General features: G+C 42.9%; 2 protein-coding genes across 2 annotated transcripts; both read right to left on the bottom strand.

The window, feature by feature from the left end:
* Positions 1–3,569: 3,569 nt before the first annotated feature.
* Positions 3,570–6,464, bottom strand: ap5s1 (adaptor related protein complex 5 subunit sigma 1). Its single transcript, XM_086049652.1, has 3 exons — positions 6,176–6,464; positions 5,180–5,471; positions 3,570–4,493 (listed from the first exon to the last, which is right to left on the bottom strand). The coding sequence occupies exons 1-3, from the start codon at positions 6,373–6,375 to the stop codon at positions 4,365–4,367; spliced, it is 621 nt and encodes a 206-aa protein (XP_085905778.1). The 5' UTR covers positions 6,376–6,464; the 3' UTR covers positions 3,570–4,364.
* A 3,496-nt stretch (positions 6,465–9,960) lies between these two features.
* Positions 9,961–18,922, bottom strand: cdc25b (cell division cycle 25B). The gene is made up of 15 exons (XM_086050563.1): positions 18,354–18,922; positions 18,186–18,268; positions 17,922–17,973; positions 15,531–15,569; positions 15,372–15,405; positions 14,204–14,341; positions 13,989–14,108; positions 13,472–13,597; positions 13,310–13,387; positions 12,727–12,915; positions 12,523–12,627; positions 12,373–12,435; positions 11,845–11,943; positions 10,914–11,159; positions 9,961–10,604 (listed from the first exon to the last, which is right to left on the bottom strand). The coding sequence occupies exons 1-15, from the start codon at positions 18,560–18,562 to the stop codon at positions 10,464–10,466; spliced, it is 1,722 nt and encodes a 573-aa protein (XP_085906689.1). The 5' UTR covers positions 18,563–18,922; the 3' UTR covers positions 9,961–10,463.
* Positions 18,923–20,411: the final 1,489 nt, after the last annotated feature.

The raw sequence follows: 20,411 nt of genomic DNA, 5'->3' as shown, positions 1-20,411 counted from the left end.
GTCCAGATTTAACACACACACAAAAAAGCCATTTCGGCTCCACAATAACATGGTTGTTGTGTTGTGTTAGCATTAGCATCGCCGCTTGTGTTATGGTTTAGGGCTGCCAAGCGATGCTTGTACGAATAGGATTGTACAAAACAAAGCAATGAATGAATGAATGAATAGTTTATTTTCGGTTGTACGCATAATACACAAAAGAAAAATACACAAATCATTTCAAATATCAATTGACAACCGGAAAAAGGAAAAGGCTGAAGCACCAAGCTTATTATTGCCTATCCTATACTGTCCCATGAATCACCTATAATTTCAATAGAACAAGATAAATAAATACTATACACTCACATTTTAATCTCTAATTTTACATTTTATCAATGGCCCTATACACACCAATTATTTTACATTTTAATTTTTTTCTTAAACCTCAACAAAGAACGACACAGCTTCAACGCATCATCAAGTCCGTTCCACAATTTCACCCCCAAAATTGAAACGCATCTGTATTTTATGCTGGTCCGTACTTTACATATTTCAAACATAAATAAACCTCTTAAATGATCATTTCCTTGTCTTCACTTAAAAAAGGTCTGAATACCAACAGGTAGGCTTTTATTTATGACACGAAAAGGGATTTCCAATGTCTTCAGATACACAATATCCATGAATTTTAAAATAGCAGATCCTATGAATAATTTATTAGTTGATTCTCTATAGCCAACCTTGTTATTTATTCTAATAGCCTTTTTTTGTAATTTAATAATAGCATCAAATGAGAAAATGAATACACCAAGTTTCGCTGGCATTAGCATTTAGAACTCATTAGCTTAGCCTCTTTAGATGCTACATTGGCTTGTTATAAATAAGTAGCATAGCATCTTTGTCATTGCCATGATGACCGGGATCACCAACTTTTGAGATGTGTTAGCGTTATATTACCCCTAGTATTACAGTACAGAGTTGTCCGTGGCAAATGACCCATGATGAGTTCAAAATTAGCAACATTAGCATTTATCACTCATAAGCTGAGCTTCTTTGCTCGTGATCGTGTCTTTGGCCCTAAAGAAATGGTACACCGGCTAGTAAGAAGTATAAAAGTATCTCTGTCGGTGTAAACCCCAGGCCATTAGGCAAGCCCCCTCTCTGTCCACTTTTAAAACACGGTTGAAGACACTTTTCTATTCTCTGGCTTTTGTTCTGTCCTGAGACCTGAAATGTGGGCTTTTTGTCTATAGTGTTTTGTGTTCATTTATTGATTCCACTTGTATTATGGCTATTTTGTTCTTTGTACGTAAAGTGCTTTGTTACAGCTCTAGCTGTTGTGAAATGCGCTATACAAATAAAATTGCATTGTATTGTATTGTATAAGTGTTCTGTTAGCATTAGCATTTAGCACACAATAGTTTTGGCTGCTTTCATCTTTCATCACTAATAACATTTTGTTGTTACCACTGAGATTTGAAACACCTTGTAACCAAAAGAAACAAAACAAATAGAATGGCACTTAATACAATGAAATTAGCAGAGCATATCATTTTTTTAAGTGTGTGTAGTTAGTTTGCAACGCTTCCTGGTTGATACGGGTCGTTACTGATAAATGTAGTGTACCAGTAACCACTGTAACTGACAGCCTAATCTGCCTCAGTGCACTTTTATTTAATCCCGCTTATCTTTTTGGGAAATATGTGAAATTGTAAGAGTCGCATTGAAATTCATACGGTGTCCCGGTAGCACTGAGCTTCGGCGCATTTTACAATAGCCGTCTAATGAGGTGCGAGAAGAAGAAATATTATGTTGGGGAAAAGACCTTAAAGTTATTCAATGAACAGCCTCCACATTGAAACATTTTTCGTGTGCGTAGAACTTCAAACTGATGGGATGGAGATGGGAAAATAAGACATTAACAATAGCTCAGTTTAGCAAGCGTCCACAAAAGTCAGGTGAAAGGAACACAGCGCTTAGCACCAGCGCTCATATTTCGATTCAGAGTCGTGAGGAGTGCTTGAGCAATTGGTCAGTTAAGTTCAGTTTGGTTCATTTCAGAACAAGATACGTTCTGTTAGCGTTAGCATTTAGGACTCATTACCTTAGCTTGTTTAGCTTTGCAAACAAAACCAGCTTCGTGAATTTCGCCGTTTTCAGCACATTTTTAGCAGTCTGTTATTGGTGGAGCAGCCCGGGCACCTCTCATATTGCATTAGCATTAGTGCTAGTGTTACTGTTTAGAGTTGCGCGCCATGCTTGGAGAAATTATCTTACAATAATGACTTCATGACTACGAAACCAGTTCTGTTAGCATCAGCCTTTAGCATCAATTATCGTCTATAAATATTGACCATGTATCAAGAACTGGTTTGTATCAAAACAAAGTTATAACACAGACAGCAGTTCTGTTAGCATTAGCACACAAAAGCTTATCTTTGTTATCACTTGACCATATCTTAGGTTAACACTTTTTTAACACATTGTGGACTGCCTAATTTGTAAACCTGTCCACCAAATGGCGCCACTTTTCCCCCAATGACAAGTTGCAACATTTTACGTGGTTTTTCTGTTGTACATACACACTCATTCTGTTAGCGTTCAAAGAATCCAACAAAATACAGGCTAGTTCTGCTAGCATTTTGAATTCAAAATTTAGCTTTTTGGGGCTCATGACCATTTCTTAAATTAACCTTTTAATGTGGACTACTAAATTAGTTTCAATGATGGTCACAGTTTGAAGGATAATTTCAATTTCCATGAGCGTCTAAATGCCCAAAATGTGACACAACCAATTCCTGCACCCCAGTCAATTCCCCTTTCTGGGCCGGTTTGTCAAACGGGTGCGATTTTAATCTCCACTTGACACCCGCTCATCCGTTTAATCCAAACAGCTGTTGGCGAGCAAACAACAACTTCCTGCGCCGCGCGCCATTAATTGGACGTAATTACAAAAAGCGCACGCCGAAAAACAAACCGCGCTGCTGTTTGTTTTCCATGTCTGCAAGCCCTTTTTTAAGGTGGTGGTGGGGCGGGGGGGGGGGGGGGGGTATTTTATTTTTATCTTGCTGTAGAGAGACAGCTCAGAGCTCAAACTGAATGAATGGCGACATAGTGCCCTCCAGTGGCGAACGCCTGAACTGTTGTTTTAGATGTTTAAGGATGTCTTGTGTGACAAAATTGTGACTTCAGACTGACCATGAACGCAACAACAGCCTAGCGGGCTAGATTATTTAATTGATTTAAGGACATTTGGAACAATCACTGTTGCTTTGTGAGTTACGATAGAATTGTGGGAAAGGGCCGACTGCCCGTTAAATGTAAACTTTTTTTGTTAACTGTCTGAAGACAGTACACCCACCACAGTACAAAATGATTGTTTTGTACTTTTTTTCATTGAATAAACACGCCCAGTCCAGTACAAAGATATTGTAAAAATAACTTTTGACATGGACCGCAATGCAATTTTTTTTAAGGGGTGGGGTTACGGTGGGCAGCGATATGAGGATTCCTGACACAAATAAATTTGAATTTCTCTTCATAACTCTGTGGAGAATAAAGATCACTCAGCTTCAGAAACAAAAAAATGGTTTCTTCCACTTTTATTGATTGATGCTTTTTCATGATACTTACTTTCGGTTTCGGCGAGTGCTCGAGTGAACCCTCGTACTGGTATCGGTCAGAAAAAAAAAAGTATTGAATAACTGTAGTATATTTGTACACAAACAATGGATTCAATACAAGCTGTTCCAGTGTTAATTGTCCTTTGTTTCAAAGAAATTCAGATTGAAAAAAAATGTACTGTATCTATTAGCTTGCTCTGGTCTACTGTAAATCTGTGACAACAGACTGCGGCTCGACCCAAAATCACACTTAGCAGTCTGTCTGTTGGAATGGCGCTGTGGCAAATTGTGGCCAATTCTGGAACAACTGCACCAAAGCGCATTTTGAGGGGACTGGACACTCATTTCTGTCCGTCACATCCCGAGTCCATTAAATGAAATATCTCGTGGAATTGTAATTTCTGCAAGTTCTGTCCCTGAAGGCAACAGCAGCCTAGCTTGATGCATTTCAAAACATTTGAAACAATCTTGTGAGTTGTTGGTGAAGAAAATGCTGTGACATCAGATTGTGCCTGAAAGCAACATGAGCCGCACAAATACTACAAATGAGAAAAGGTTGCGTTTTTCCCACGTTAAACACACAAAATGGATTATTTAATGATCACGATCATTACGTGATTGTCTCGGCTCCTTTAGCGCCCGGGCAAAAGTTTGACTATTCTCCTGCTTGGCCAATCCAAATGGAGCACGTTCAGCCGCTCGTGGCTGACCGCTAGCTTGGCTAGCGGGAGTGTAACGGTGACATTTGTCCACTGGGGGTCACTTGTTCATGTAAGCGGCCACATCCTTCTCCAGACTCTGAGCAAAGCGGTGGTTGAGGAAGACGAGCTGGCCGTGAGGAAGAAGCCGACTCAGCAGGACGTCCACGCGGCTGCTCTTCAACAACACCTGGCAAATCCAATTATCAAATGAATGAATAAATATTTCTGCTAATCCGCGAATGGTTTATCTTTAGGAATCAGCAGTCGAATTTGAGTCGGTGTCGGCAAAAAGCAGAGAAAGCAGCCGTGTCGGACTGTGACTTTGATGCTAAAAATTCTTGCTTTTGCGAGACCTCAAACTATAAAATGAAAAAGGCCTTTTTGATGGCAAACTGTGATTTTTCTTCGATGAAATGCGCCTCACGCGACGCTGACTCATCGCATGGCTCGTATTGAACGTCACCGCCTTTTTGACCTAGCACGCGCTCCAGCAACTGCGTTATCTTTTCTCCTGATTGTGACATACACAGTCGACTACCTACCGTGACATCAAACTCAGTTTATACCATACATATGCACCGTTTGAGTGTCAGGTGCCTAAACTTGTCACATACGCCTTTGATTCAACGTGACATGCCAAAATTGACTGCCTAAGTCTTATTTTCTATTCGAAAGCTGTGCTGATCCCAAATCCAAATTGATGCAACGCTGCCATCTGCCGGGATCTGTTTGTCATTACAGTGATTTACAAACCGGGAATTCAGAGACAAACCGGGAATTCAAGGGACCCTCACCATCGCCTTTTTGGTCAAAAACGTACTTGCCGAACACGAATAATAATGCGCAAAGTCGCCGCTTGGGGTTCCCACACACCTCGCTGCCTTGTCCCAGCATGTGAAGGTGGTCCAAGCAGTGCCTGGCGACGTTCCGCAGCGTTCCCTCGGCCAGCAGCAGGTTCTCGTGGGGCTCGCACAGCATCACGAAGGACAAGCAGTTGACAGCCAACCAGAGCGCGCTGACCTCCTGCCAGAAGGGGTCGCCGCAGCGCAGCCTCAGCACGCCGCTGTCGGCCTCCTGCAGGGCCAGGGCCTCCTCGCCGGGCACAGTCTCCACCGGGGGGCGCCCCGAGGCTTCCCGGCGCATCGAGACGGCGCTCTGGACCTGCCTGGTCCAAACCGGACAAAATGACATAATCATCTTACTTGATTAATGGCCGGTCAGTACATCTTGGCATATCATAGGGAGCATAATAATAATAATAATAATAATAATAATAATAATATGCAGAGGAGTACTTACTCCATGTCAAAAAATTTTCCCCCGTAAGTATCAATGGCTGGTATCGGCAGCCTCCAAGAGTAGATGATTACAAAAATGTATTTTGTGAATTCTATCTTACTATATTGACAAAAAATATACAAGTAAAGAGTATTTAACAAATAGAACACAATAAAATAATAATATATTGTATATCATAATGAATATATATCAATTTAAAACAAAATCAGGCAAAAATCAGTTAAAGTATTACAATAAATTACATATACTGTATCGTCTTTCAAAAAAAATAAAAATGAGCAAAAATCAACAACATAACACATGAGTGTTATGAATAAAAATTCATTACAAATCAAACTGAGTTTAAAAATATTCCAATATATGTATTGAAAAAGAATTACTTAATAACCATTCATAATAATTGCATGACTAAAAGTTGGAATGACTGTCACGCGTTCCTAAATTTGGACCTGACCTAGCACTGAGCAAGAGCCAAGTGATGACGTCACGTTCGTAGCTCGCGTCCATGTGGTTCTGGCCTGGTTCTGATCTGGTTCTGGTGGACCAACTCAAGAAGAAGAACCGACGTACCGGGCCACCACGGCGAGCTTCTCGGTTGACAAAAGTCGCCTCTCGTCGGCGTTGAGCTGCCGCTGCCGCTGCCGCTGCCGCTGCCCGCCCTGGAAGAGCGCCTCGTCCGGTCCGAAGACGCGGGAGTAGAGCACCCTGCTCTCCCCGGGAGCGAGCGCCCCGATCGGGCACACGGTGTGGATGACGAAGGCGACTACCATGATGACGACATTTCAAGCAACAAGAACGAGGGCGCAAACCGCTCTTGTTGTCAGGCCAAGGCGACTCGCTTCCGGGTTTGATCACATGACCAACTGTCGTATTCTGCTGCTTTGTATCTTTAAGCCACCAGATGGCGCTCGCGGATCACATGACCAATTGTCGCATTCTGCAGCTTTTTGTCATTAAAGACGCCAGATGGCGCTCGCGGATCACACGACCATTCGACGTACCGCGCTTACTAATGCACGATTTCATTTTTTTGGACTAGCGAAAGGGAAAAAAGTAAATGAAATGAGGTTTATTAAAGTCATTCAAATTCAAGTATCTTCTCCATTCTTTAATAACAACAATAAGAGGAATATTTTGTAACATTTTTTTTTAATTTAAAATGATAAAACGAAGAATAACAGTTAAGATATTATCAAAAATCAAATTAAAAAGTATCAAAATAAACAACATAAAATAAATATATAAAAAATAATTACAAATTATGGAAAGAAACAGTTCCAGCATATCCATGATTTCATTATTTCATCCAAATTCAATAATATTCATCATCATCATAACAATAATAATGGAATATAACAAACAGGTATAATAGAATAAATAAAACTAAAGAAAACTGAAGGAGCGGTTCAAGCATCTTGTCATGGTTTCATCTGGATCAATTTACTCATGACAACAAGTCACGATAATGTTCATCTTGACCACTTGGTCAATATTAGATTGCACTGAAGTAATTCCCTTCTTTTTGAAAAGAACAAAATACATTGATTACAATTATTGTTTTCAGTTGTCCCGTTGCTTCCACTGTGAACGATCCAAATTGAACATGAACAGAAAAAAAAAGCCAGATCCAGGACATCAATATGGATTCAATTCGACAAGAAGAAAATGTGCCTACGGTAACACACATCAGTTCATGTAAGTGCAACGTAGTGTCAACACCAGTTGACTTTTGATCTTTTTGGTGCGCTTGTGGGCCTTGGCAAGAAAGCGTCTTGCTCATTCGCTCACTGTGTCTGTGTGCAGCTGCCAATCGAGCACACTGAGAGGCCTGTTGCTGCAGGAAGAGGGCGACCGTCGGCAAAGAGAGAAAGCGCACGCTGCGATTTGTTCACATTCCCCCCGCCGTGCGCTCGACCTCTTGATCCAGCCAACAGTCGTCGATTATGCGCGCTCCCGTCTGTCGCTGTCCTTCAGCTTGACGTTTTCACACGACCGCTTGACTCCATTTGCAGATTGGCACCAGCAGACGCCGCGTGCAGTCGTCAAACAAAACTAAGTTCAAATGAGCACAATATCAGGATTGAATAGTGTCACGCATGCAACACTTTTTGGAAAAATCACCTGGTTCCACTTGCCAAGGACGTGAAGCTAAGATTGACCACTTGAGCTCGGTTTCTCCTTTCTGGGGTTTTGCTTCGCTTGGTCTTGAGATTCCCAATTTCGGTGTGTCAGTCGCACGCGTCCTGAAGCTTTTTTTCCAACGTGTCAAGAGCAAATTATTTTCAACGACCTCTCAGCCCAATTCTATGTGACATCGCTTTTGAAAGATTGTATTGTCATTTAAAAGCTGTGTGACATCATGGCCTTTAGGTCACTTTTACACGCACACACACACACACACACACGAGAGTTATTTTTAAATACAAACTCATGAAACGATCCTGTACCAAGACAATTTGGCCAAAGGCACACGTTCGGCCGAGGTGTGTCATCGAATTGGAATCACGGGTGGATTCAAACATGTAATCAGTCGGTCAGGCTATTGAAGAAGGTGACAAATAGTCACTGTGCTGTTTGGTGACACGGCGTCTACCACACTAAACACGGACCAGAGGAAGCAAAAGTTGTCTCTAGAAAGAATATTAGAAGCAAGCATGTTTTATATTTTAATATATTTTTAAATCACTAAAGTTCATTGAGGGTTAGGCCATTTTTTGGTAATCATTGGCCAAAGTACACATTTTAATTAACTCATTTATTTGTATTTATCGAGTTTGTTTAATGTATTCAATTATGTCATGACGACTTTACATTGTGTTCGTTATATTTTATGTATTTATGAATTTGTTTGTGTCACATTGTTGCATACCAAATTGCCCACCGGGGACCATAAAGATCTTTTTATTTAGATTTTGTATTTATTTTCAAGTGGTATTTTTTTTTTTAAACCATAATCCTATCTATCACACCTAACTTTGGAAGATTGGAAAACGGAGTCATTAAAAAGTGTTTTAGTGGCATTAAAAAAAAAAAACAAAACAAAGAGAAGTATTTTAAAAAATATAGAAGTACTTTAGAATTTGTTTTTGTTGCAATTTCATACTCCTGCCCATCCTAGTGTATTTTGGACAAGCAACACAATTTCACTAACAGGCTATACAAATGTCAGTTTCCAAAGCACAGAGTGTGTTTTTAAAAGTGGCGCCAGAAATCTGCCTCATTCCGAGCATGAGAAGAGCCAGTGGCGAGAGGCCCAGTTGCTCCGCACGTGAACAACAACCATCCCCCTGGCTCACATGTTGACTACACGTGACTTCCTGCCGAACTCTGCTCAGGACACTAGTGTGGAATGTGTGTGTGTGCGCGCACGTGCCTTGGCAGAGGCCACTCCCAAGGCCGCTTTGAGAGGGAGAAATTCAACACGTAGCCTGGTTTGAAGCGTGCGCGCCAAAAGCAAGACACAAAAGCGTTGACAGTCACGCTGTGGCGTTGAGTCACGGAACACAAAGTGGAATGACTACAAAGACTCCTGAGAGAAAAATGTTTGTAACGTCACATGAGGACAAAAGATCTCAACGGCTTATATTCAAATTCTGAGATTTGAATTGTACATATCTGGATTAAAGGCACAGTGGAAAATGTTTTGATTTTTTCCCCCCGCCGTAAGGCTTCTTGCCACCTGAGCTCATAGCCCAGACATATAAAAAAGATTGTCACATGTACTAAACTGCAAGTACTAGCCACCAATTCCTGCAGTTCCGTCAATGTTGTCAGCGTGTCCCTGACCAGTTTCCGTCCATCTTTTCATCCATTTTGGAGGCATGTCCAGTTGTTGGTTCTGTCGCCGCCTACGTGCCTTATTTTCTCCACTTGATGACGGCTGTCTTTACCGTTTTCCGTGGTTTATTGAATGCCTTGGAAATACTTTTGCACACTTCTCCTGACTGGATACCTTTCAACAATGAGATCCCCCGGATGGGATGCTGTGGAAACACTCGGTGGCTTGTGACAGCTGAAATGGCAGGAAAAGCCTACTAGAAGAGTTCAACTTTTATTTGGGGTTTATCCAAAATGGTTGAATGGTTGGCACTTGAAATGGTGGCGGGTGTGCGCTGGGTCCGCATTTAACGAGGTGGAATGCATTTGGCTAATCCTTAACAGGAGGGTGTGCACACTTATGCAACTGCATTATCTCCTTTTTTTTTTTTTTTTATTAATATGTTCCCTCTAAAAAATTTTTTAAATTGGGATTCACAAGTTTTCTGTCACAATGCTGGGACATTTGACGGAATGGAGTTTTGGGTACTCCGGCAGTCCAACACAATCAGAATGAAAAAACGGACGCGTAACACTCATCAGTTTAAACTCACACTGATCTTTAATGGGCGGCTCTCCCGAGAGCTGTGCGCCAAAACTGGCAGCGCTCGCTCCACAAAAACGCACATTTGGGCAACAACACGCACGCAAATCGCTCACGCTTCCTTTCACACTCCAAACGTTTTTGCGGTCCTGCAGGACGTCAACAATCTCACTGCAAGTCTTCTTTGGTGTCTTTGGCACCGTGAGAACAGGAAAATGTTCGTAAAAAAACAACGACGACAATTGAAATTGTGGTTCACATATTCAACGGGGAACTCAATTTGTAAAAACGCGTAGGCAGTGTGGAAAAGGGGGGGGGGGGGGGGGGATAAAAATAATGCACCTACTCCCAACTTGTAGGTATTTAAGTACTGAGACATTTTTAAAGTGAACATTGGCAGTGATGGCAGGAACTGGGCTCAAAGTGATTGGAAAAGGTGGCCTTGAACAAAAAGCTGCCCGATTCAAGAGGGTGTGGGAAAGCAAGTGGGGGGGGCACTCACAGCTTCTTGAGGCGGCTGTACATGCCCCGCTTGCTGCGCTCGCCGGCCCACGAGCGACTCTTCAGGCGACAGTTCCTCAGGTCCTCGCGGAAGTCCTCGTCCATCATGGTCCGGTACGACTCGGGCTCGCATTGCATCTGCGTCAGACCGAGGGGACGCGGGTCATTTTGGGGAGCCCACGTGATTGAGTTATTCAAGTCATCCCACGACTGAGTTTCTCGAGAGGTGCAACAATTGAACTACTATGATAATCGATTCATCGTTTAAAGACATCATTTAACTTGAATTGTCCAAATCTGTCAACAGCATAATTTATCTGTGCATTAACTGCAGAGAACCCTGTTGTAAAGTTAACCAAATACGGCCATTTTTTTTTTTGTTTGTTTTTTTTTTGCCCAATTTTTATTCTTGGGGCTGAATATTGGAATGTCATCTGCTCGGCATACCTGGAAGAGAGGGAAAAACTCCTTGTAGCCTCCCTTGAGCACGTAGAGTTCGGGGTAGTGGAGTTTGGGGTAGTCGTTCATGGAGCGGTCTCGCTCGCGCACGTAGCGGCACATGCGCGGTCCGCGCTCCGACGAGAACTCGCAGTGGAACATCACGATGACGCGCATCTCTGGGCACGACGCCACCACCGGCGTCTGCAGCAGGAAGTCCTCAACCTCGTCCTCCAGGTAGAGATTCAGGGCGCCCTGACGGGCACGTTGAAAGAAGGAAATAAATAACGGAAGGCAAGGCAAGTTTATTTGTAGAGAACATTTCATACACCAAGTCAAAGTGCTTTACATAAAAAGCATTACAGAAAGAGAAATAAAACATTAAGAAATACAAAAATCGAAATCACGGAGACGTGAATACATTGGAGTTACAGAAGTATTAAAACAAAATGATAAATCAATGCAATATAAGGTATTAATTTTGCCATTTATTCTTGAAATAAGTACAGAACAATATGCACTAAAATGAGAAAAATGAAAATGCTAAATAATTGTCGCAGTTTTTCTGTGAATTGATTTAAGTGTAATTATTTCATTTCATCTATTTTTATTCATTTGATGCACATTGTGAAACATTTTAAACTAATTTTAAAGAATGAAATTAATGAGGGGATTACTGTTATTAAAATACTTCAGTGCAGCATATACAATCTTTTTTTTTTTAAATATAAAATGTACTGATTCATTAGCTAAACTATTTTTTATTCATTTATGACATTGATTAGTTAAAGGTTTCGTGAAGGTTCATTTTCATATAGTACTGTTTTATTAAGGCTAATGAAATCAAATGTTTTAGAGAATGATCACGGATTCTTATTTCATTCATGACATATGTTATATTAGACATCACATCTTATCTGAAGTGTGGCGGTGCGCTCACCTTGATGTGTCCGCCGTCAAACTCGTAAGGGTAGCGGCAGTCGATGATGATGACTCGCTCAACCAGGTGACTGAACTCGCCCTTCATTGCCGCCACCATCTGCTCAACATGCAAGAAAAAATGGCCACTTAAAGACATTTTATTACCTCCAGCAAGGTAAGAAGGACTCTTCTTCACACTATATCTGTATCATAGTTTTATTGTGGGGTTTTTTTTTTAAAAAAAACTTTTGATTGAACCGGGCAAAAGACCAGTTGAGAATGGGGTCCCGCGTGCTATTTTAGCACCCAAATTGTTTTTCATCTTGAAGCAACGGTGGCAATATTTCAACTACTCTACTGCCTGAACGGGATGCTGACGACATGAAAACAGGTGCGTTTGTCGCAGGACTATTGGAAATGACCCAAAAAACGTAAACGTCACTTTAGTAGCAACCTGCCTAAAAAGGGCAGCCAAATGGTAGTAGCCCCTCTTTTGGTGTTGCTTATTTCCTCAGCCCCTTTGAGGATGCGCAACCTCCATGCTTACCGTTTCTCCTGTGACGTATTTGAGGTCCTGATGTTTTCCGTCCACCGTCGGCAGGGCGTAGGGCTAAAAAGCATCAAGCAGAAAAACTAGAGTTAACTTCCAAATTCATCGGCACGCAATCAGCTTTCGGCCCTGTTGAGTGTTGCTCACTTTGCTAAAGTCTCCAATAAGTTCGGCGGTGTCGTCGTTCTTGTCCAGAACTTTGTCAATCTCCATCTGACAGAAAGATTTGGACCTCTGCAGCTGCATGCAAGCCTGCAGACGACAGCAGACACACACACACACACACAATAAAAGCACTGCTAGAGTCAAACAGAAGATGGCGCTGTCTTGAGCGTCGGCGTCAGTATTGACCATCTTGGGGGAATAGACGTCCTCTGTGCTGACTTCGGATCTGGCCAGGCTACGACGCCGCTTGACCTGCACGGCGGGTGTGTTGTCGTCTCTGGGGCAGTCGGGACGCTTGGCGCAAGGGCGCGACACGGACGGACTGGGCATAGATGGGGAGCGGAAAAGGCTGCGGGGCCGCCAGCGGATCGCAGGCTGAAAAACGACAAGACGGGGTTCCCTTTTGTCAAGCGGCATTCATTTTAGCGCCAAGATCAAGTTGGAAAGTCAAAAAACATTTCCAGCCTCAACAGGCTGCCACGGAGGATAAAAAAAAAAAAAAAAAAAAAAAAAAAATCAAGGCAGAAGGGCTGGGCGATACAAGCTAAAAAAAATTGATATTTTCTCCAAAAACTAGGTAACTATAATTGGACGATATTCTACAAAAAGGTACATTTAAGTAGAATGCATATGAACAATCTGCTGCCTAAAAAAAGAAAATCTTAGTTAACGTAGAAAGCAATAAATACAGTTAAGGATTTTAGTCTAACAACAGCGGGCAGACTTAATTCAGGCCCAACTAGTCAGCTAGTGTCCATTAGGGACTTACCGAGTCTTCTCCAAAGCCGTCAGCCACTAGGGGCGCTGTGAGCAAGTTGGCCATCCCTTGGGGCATGTCATCGGCGTTCTGTGAGAAGAAGGAAACGTCGGTCAGCGCACCAGTGCCGCGTTCGGGTGCCGTTGAGTTTGACAAAGGAAACGCAGCCCCCACCTCCATGTTGTCGTCCAGCACGTCCAGGAAGCCGTCGTCATCGTTGAGTGACGTGAGGGAGGAACATCGAAGGAACAACGGGCTGTCGTCGCTCAAATGCGGCTTCTGCACGGAGGGAGGCGACACCTGCGAGATCACAACATTCACAAAAGTTAGCGCCAATGAAAGCAGCAGCATTTGGCTGCCTCAACGGGCAAAAAAATATGTATATTCATTTCTGCCTAAATGGGCTTCCACAGAAAATGATGGACACTGCAACTTCCTACCTAAACGGGCTGCGAGAGAAAATGAAGTGTGCTATAGTTTTCTGCCTCAGAAAATTGAAGCTCGCATCGCTAAAGAACATGAAAGACGCTACGCTGCCTCGATGGGCTGCCACATAAACCAAGAGTATATCGTATTTTTCTGTCTTGATGGGACCACAGGACATAAAAACGCCTGCTTGTTTTCAGGGCGTCGTACAAACATGTCAATCTACCCGTTTAGGCACGACAAATTGCGCTTTGCGTATCCATACCATGAGGGCCGGCGCCGAGTTGGGGCGGTGGGCGAAAGCGTCTTTCAGGGGGCCGCCGTTGACGGAGTGTGCTCGGGTGCGGGCCACGGGCTGGGCGGGTTTCTTGAACTCAAAGCACTCCTGCGGACAGGCAACATCAACACAATCGCTTCAAAAACTGCCACGTGCCATCGCCGCGGCAAGCGACGGCCGCTGATGAGCGCGCGCGCACCCACCTTGGGGATGTTCTCCTTGTTGTCCCATGGGGATGACGAGGAGGAGTCCGCACAGACGGGTTGCTGGCCAAATACGCCGTAGCGGTTAGCATCCGACTCGGATCCCTTCAGGGGCGGACTGAAGCAAAGGAGCTGAAGCTGAAAAAACGACAAGGTGACAAGATATTGAACCACTTGCCGCCCAAACGGGCTGCCACAGAAAATGAAAGTAAACCATTTTTTGCCGAAACTAGCTGCGACAGAAAACGAGAGCAAACCGTCGTCTGTTGGCCTAAACAGGCTGCCGTACAAAACAAAAGGAGTTTGTAGCCTGAACCAGGTGCTTCATAAAATGAAGTTTAACAATTTGCCGAAACGGGATACCACAGAAAAAGAAAGTAAGCAGTCATTTGGGATCGCAAAAAAAAGTAAGTAGAAGTAGATAGCAGAAAGAAACTTGGCCGCATTAAGGATTTAACTCCAAAAGTGCATTGAATTCAGGCCCAACTAGTGTCCAGTCTAAATAGGCTGCCATATACACATATAAACATGAAAGCTAACAGCTACTAGAGAAACGTGACAAGAAACTGTACAGCCCGCCTGTTAAAAGACATTTTAAAATAATATTTATTTATAACATTTTTATTTTAGAATTTATAATAATTTTTGCCCGTTTTTTTTTATAACACAATAAAAGATAAGACAAAGATAATGACATTAAAACCCGCCCAAAAACAGGAAAAAGGCTGATTTTGCTGACTTCTCTCCTTTATAAAGTTAAATACTAAGAGACAAAATCATGCAAAAGAGTCAAACGTGCCTGAAATTCATACTTTTGTTGTTGTAAGAATTAAGTGACAAAAAAAGTCATTTAATTCCTTTTTTTTTTTTTAATTAATCTTCCACTGGAATTTTATCCTGCAAAATATCAGAATCCGCCTAAGAGAAGAAAAAAAAAATCTTAATTGGTGGGCCCAATGCTAATGTGCACTTTTTGGCCTCAACGGGCTGCGCTAGGAAGTGAAGGTAAACAGTCGTACTTTGCTGCCTCAACAGGTCGCCGCGGAAAGGCAGATAAATAGTCTTTGGAAACTACATGTAAACTATAGTTTGCTGCCTAAACGGGCTGCCACAGAAAAGGAAAATAACCCTTTTTTTTTTTTTTTTTTTGGTATGTGCATCTACTTACCGGTAAGGAGTTGTTTCGCCTGACGGGCATTTTCCTGTGAGGGGAAAGCGAGCAGACCAAGGCGTAAAAATGCGTTTGAAAGCAGGCAGGTGTTTTCAGTTTGACGAGGCGTGAACAAACAGGCTCCAGAAGCGAAGACAGACGAAGACGCCGACTTACTCGTGGACTCGACTGGACTGCCGAATGGCCTTCTCGAACCTGCTGACACAAAAAAAAAACAAAAAACGAATTGAACAAAAACATTGACAAAGTGCGGCCGTGTGCTCTTTAGTCACCCCATTTGCATTTCAATACATTTAAACTGAATCATTATTTAACAATAGATTTTTATTTTTCTATATTTAAACAACCTGCATAATGCTACAGTGGTTCAGTACTTTTTGTTTTTAGTTTTACTTTAAGTTCCTGTACAGCCATTTTTGAAGTACAGCTCAGCTGCATTTAACTTTTAAGGACTCTTTACTCTTGAAGTACATTTTTACTTTCAGTCATTTTTTGGGGGGTTATTTTTGATACCTTTTCAGGAATGAAACCTCCATCTCATTTGTGATTAACACTTATGCAAACCTTACTTTGGGACACTAGGAAAAAAAAATATTGGATGAACAAAAAAAAAAAAAGTAGACCGTCAACACTTCCTATTTTAGCTTTGACTCATGCAGCGGCCAGCCGAAGGTGGCTGCTAGTAGCTCCGAGCCCGCCTTGCCGCGCGTAGCGCCGACGTTGATGTGCGCGAGTCCTGCCCAGAGAAGCTTTTGGGGAGAGTGTCCGTGGCTCGGAAAAAGGTCCAAATCTGTGCTATCAATGTGTTTATATGAGGCGCAAAAATGTGAATTTGGACTTGCGAACTACAATGCAAAGTGAAAAGATATTCCCTCATACTTCAAGTATCGGAACAGCCAAGTGCAATTCTTTGCATTTTTGCTGAGGACATTTGGCGTCAAAATGTGAACCACAATACTTGATGTGCTAATTGGCGTAAAAAGCTCGAGAGCCACTGAATGATAAAACACACCTTTGTTGGAATTGGGGCGGTCGGGGCCTATTGAGGAACGGGAAGTGGGCGACCGGTGGGGAAGAAGTACGGCGGGGAGCACCTGTATGCTAAACCATGACGGCGGAAGGGCCTCCTCGGCAGACGTGGGATAATCTACCAGATGCCTGCCACGGCCGTGGACTGAGGGCTCCTTTTGTCTCGCAAGGATGGGGGAGCGTGCCCCATTCAATGTACAAGCCACTGGGTAAGGGGGGCTGGGGGGGTGTCCTGCCCTCATTTCTAAAACCTCCCGCCTCGCTCCTCCTCCGCCTCCCATTGAAATAACAGTGCCTAGGAAGAGTGTGCCAGTGACTGGAGGGGGTGTGCTGGGGTATCATTAAGCCCCAACGCTTCCAACCTGGTGAACTCCTAGCAAAGAAACAGCTGTTAGGGAGCTCCAAGAGGGCTCGATGACCAAATGCTGCTGTAAAGGAACTCCCAGATGGCAACGCATAGGCCAACCAGGAGGGGGCTGATTTGAACAAACTCTCCAGGTACCCTCACACACCGTTTTTTCATGGTGGATCCCCAAAATGATCACATTTTGCTGTCACACCTCACATTAAATACTACCATAATAATAATAATAATAATAATAATAATTCAACATTACCCAACCTGCTTCAGAATGGAGCAAATTCTAACTCCCTAGTTCAAGTTTGTCAAAGCCCTGGTATAGGTATATGGTAATTTTCCATTAAACTTCAAAGACAACAGCTTTTTGTAATTCCTGGTAATTAAACAAGTCTTGCTGCATATTTGGTTTTGTTTGTACGTACTGACTACTGGCTCCTAGTTTGACTCTCTCTTCTGAGGCAGCTTCATGTTTAACATCAATAACAGGTTAGTCAGACTATGGCTGCAAATGATGATTATTTTCATAACAGATTAAACTGAACTGTACTTTTCCTCCCTATAAATTGACTTACATTCAGTCGCTGCTTTGGTACGTAACAGGTCAGAAAACAGGCAATAGTCTTGAGCAGTTTCCCAAAGAATAAGCAGATATTTACAAATGTCTTATTTTGGGGGGAAAACAAAGATAATCAGTCTACTTTCATGGAGCACTACATAAATCTAAGAATGTACTGATGAGAGGCTGAAATTCCAAGGATTTGGACAACAATGACTTTTACCGAGTAACCGATGATCAAAATTGATGTCAATTGATTAGTTGTCAATTAATGGCAACATCTCTAGACCCATTAAGCCAAATTCCCAAGTAGAATGTCAGAATCCTGGAATGTTCCCAAAATAGCCGCTTTAAACCAAAATGGCTGGAGTTCTGCTCAATTTCAGGCATGGATCTATGAGACTTTTTGTGCGTCCTGTCATGACATATGTCCACCAAATATCCTAACAATTGGTGAAGTGGATTTAATCTGATGCATTAGAAACTGGTGCGGTCAGCTGTTGAGGTTTTAGGAAGGGGTGCAATGGGGGTAGGGGTTGGGGTGGATGACCGGTCACGGGGAAGGAAAGCTGATTGATTTCAACATGCGGTTTTTACGTACGAGTCCTCCATTTCCAGGGTATCGATGGGACTGGGGAAATCCATGCCGAGGCCTGTGGGACCAGAGTCAAAGCATTAAACAATAACTACGATTATTTTTTTTACCATGCTCCACATGCGAAAATGATGAAAATATGCCACAAAATTCAAATAAACACAGTAAAAGATGAAATATTTAACACTTCAAGAGCATTTGTTAGCCAACACAATAATTATGGGAGCTAGAGACAGAATTTCAGCATCCAAAATCTAGTCTGGAACTCACCAGCATCGGAGGAGACATCCGAGGCGATGGAGCACACCTTCTCCAGGCGCGCATGCACACTCCTCTTCGGTGTATCACACTGACTGTGGGACAGGAAATCACGAAGGAAGTCAGCAACGCACCACGGAGTTATTTGTACATTTGGGAAGGTCATTCAACTGAAACTACCTCCCGAGTCCCACCAATTTGTTCATGTCCAGCGCTAGATTGGTGACAGGCGAGTGAACCGCGGTTGGGACTGGGGAGAAGAGAGTCCTGCAGTGGGCCATCTTGTGGTTCACGTCCGGCAGAGGCAACGACGAAACACCGGGGATGTCGTCGGGCCTGCTCCTCGCACCGCCGCCGCCCGGACGAACGCTGCCCAAAAATGCATCCATGTTGTTGTTTGTCTCCAGTTGAATCGACTCCTCAAGATATCCGACGGGATGATTTTTTTTATCCCCGGGTTGTTTTAGTGGAATTTGGTGTCGCCAATTAGCAAGGTGGCCCGAGTTGTAAGCTAACCCACGAGCTAACCATTTAGCCCCCTGCTAAAAGTTACGGAAACATGTCCAAATAAGTAATGGAAGCGGACGACTTCTTAAGGGGGGTGGATAAATGGGAAAACTCAGCCCTTCCGAGGTGCTAAAGAGGCATGGTTGTTGCGTGTCAGAGCGCGGCGGCACCGAATGTCTCCCGTCTGACAGCCTCAGCTTTCTGCGGATCAAAGACCGACTGACTGCATCCTTATTTACGTTCAAAATAGACGCTGCGGAGCGGCATTCCACCAGCCAATCGGCGTCCTTGTTTCGCCCGCCAAACCAATCAGAGCGGAGGACGACATCGTGACGAAAGTCTTTAAAATTGTATCTTTTTTTTAACTTCCTCTTTTCTCTCGTTGCTGTTGTCTTTTGTTTTCCACATACAGTTGCCATTTTATTACTACCCGAAGATAAAATAAAAAACAACAACATATATTAAGGAATATCTGTATGTAGACGTGTCTACGATTCCATTGGAGGAAGTAAAAATCCCCTCAAAATGCCTCCTAAAAGCAAACTTAATAAAGTGTAATTACAAACGCAATATAACAACATATACGGGGATTACAGCTATGTTTAAATGTTTTTATCATCATTTAAAATTCAGCTGGAGGAAGTAAAAATCCCAGAATTTTAAAATGGCTCCTCAACAGAAGAAACAAGCAACATTTTTCCAAAACTCTATTATGTTGGGACACAAACTGGAGCACACTTGTAATCTGAAAGTGTTTTTGCATGATTACAACACAAACAAACAGACAAAACTTAACCTGTTACGATGTAACAGGCCTAGTAAGATTCTTTTAAATAATAATAATTAAACAATTACAACTACACAGTGCAAATATCTCAATTTTCAGACTGATTGACATTGGGTATTGACAAAATATACCACGGCAATGTGTTCAACTGAGAATAAACTGAGAAGATGGCTTGACAACAAGTATCCCCACTAGCTGGATGCTAACAGGCCTCCATTTTGGATCCAAACGTGAAACTAGTTCACCTTCCACTCGGCAGGCTTCGTCCACATTTACGTATGCATTGCGCGACTGACTGAATGTACCGCGTGCAAATGAGCTTTAATGAACTTCCCCGGGACATGTACGAGCTCCCGAAGGCTCCACTCCCCACCTCTGAAAGGACGGGACAAAAGGCGGCCGAGGAGACTGGCGCGCCACGCATCCCCCCCTCGAATAAAAGCGCGTCCCTCCTGACGCCTCCTCCTTCCCGCCAGCCAGCCACTCCCCAGCGTTCCACCGGACGCTGCATAAACATATTTAAGCTGCGGTGACATTTTGTTACCAATGCATTGCCGCAGCCCTTGACTGTTTATTGTCAGGGCTTGAGGACAGAGGAGCAACAAAATCACCAATTCGGCAGATTTAACATACTGGGAAATTGACCGAACTTTGCAAAAACAAGTAAAAGCGCTGACTATTCTTGCTGCCTTTTGTTCTTTGTACATTTGATTTCAGTTTACTCCCCAAACAACACAGCATGGTGTTTTGGCAACAACAACTTGCATGGGGTCGGTCCGTTTACACAGCTTATCTGGAAAAAGTGATCCGTCTCCATGGAAACCAGGAAACTTGTTTTAAACTTGATTTGCTAGCAGTTAGCCTATTGTTTTGCAAAAGATGCTTTACGCCTTAAACATTTCCTTTTCGGAATAAATCCAATTTGAAAATCAACTGTGAGTAAC

The sequence above is a fragment of the Filicampus tigris genome, chromosome 13 (assembly GCF_054856515.1).
Source record: "Filicampus tigris isolate MCC_2025a chromosome 13, RoL_Ftig_1.0, whole genome shotgun sequence".
Lineage (NCBI taxonomy): Eukaryota > Metazoa > Chordata > Actinopteri > Syngnathiformes > Syngnathidae > Filicampus > Filicampus tigris.
Note: the sequence above shows the minus strand (reverse complement) of the source record. Positions and strands in the feature narration are given on the sequence as shown.

What these genes read in the sequence shown, in the direction of transcription:
- cdc25b (XM_086050563.1), bottom strand. Translation starts at nt 18,562, where the DNA reads ATGGATGCATTTTTGGGCAGCGTTCGTCCGGGCGGCGGCGGTGCGAGG. An exon ending in TGCTGGACGACAACATGGAG is followed by an intron (nt 13,388 to 13,471) that starts GTGGGGGCTGCG and finishes TTCTTCTCACAG; the next exon opens with AACGCCGATGACATGCCCCA. An exon ending in TTGACGGCGGACACATCAAG is followed by an intron (nt 11,160 to 11,844) that starts GTGAGCGCACCG and finishes CGTGCCCGTCAG; the next exon opens with GGCGCCCTGAATCTCTACCT.
- ap5s1 (XM_086049652.1), bottom strand. Translation starts at nt 6,375, where the DNA reads ATGGTAGTCGCCTTCGTCATCCACACCGTGTGCCCGATCGGGGCGCTC. An exon ending in AAGCTCGCCGTGGTGGCCCG is followed by an intron (nt 5,472 to 6,175) that starts GTACGTCGGTTC and finishes GGTTTGGACCAG; the next exon opens with GCAGGTCCAGAGCGCCGTCT. An exon ending in TGCTGGGACAAGGCAGCGAG is followed by an intron (nt 4,494 to 5,179) that starts GTGTGTGGGAAC and finishes TGGATTTGCCAG; the next exon opens with GTGTTGTTGAAGAGCAGCCG.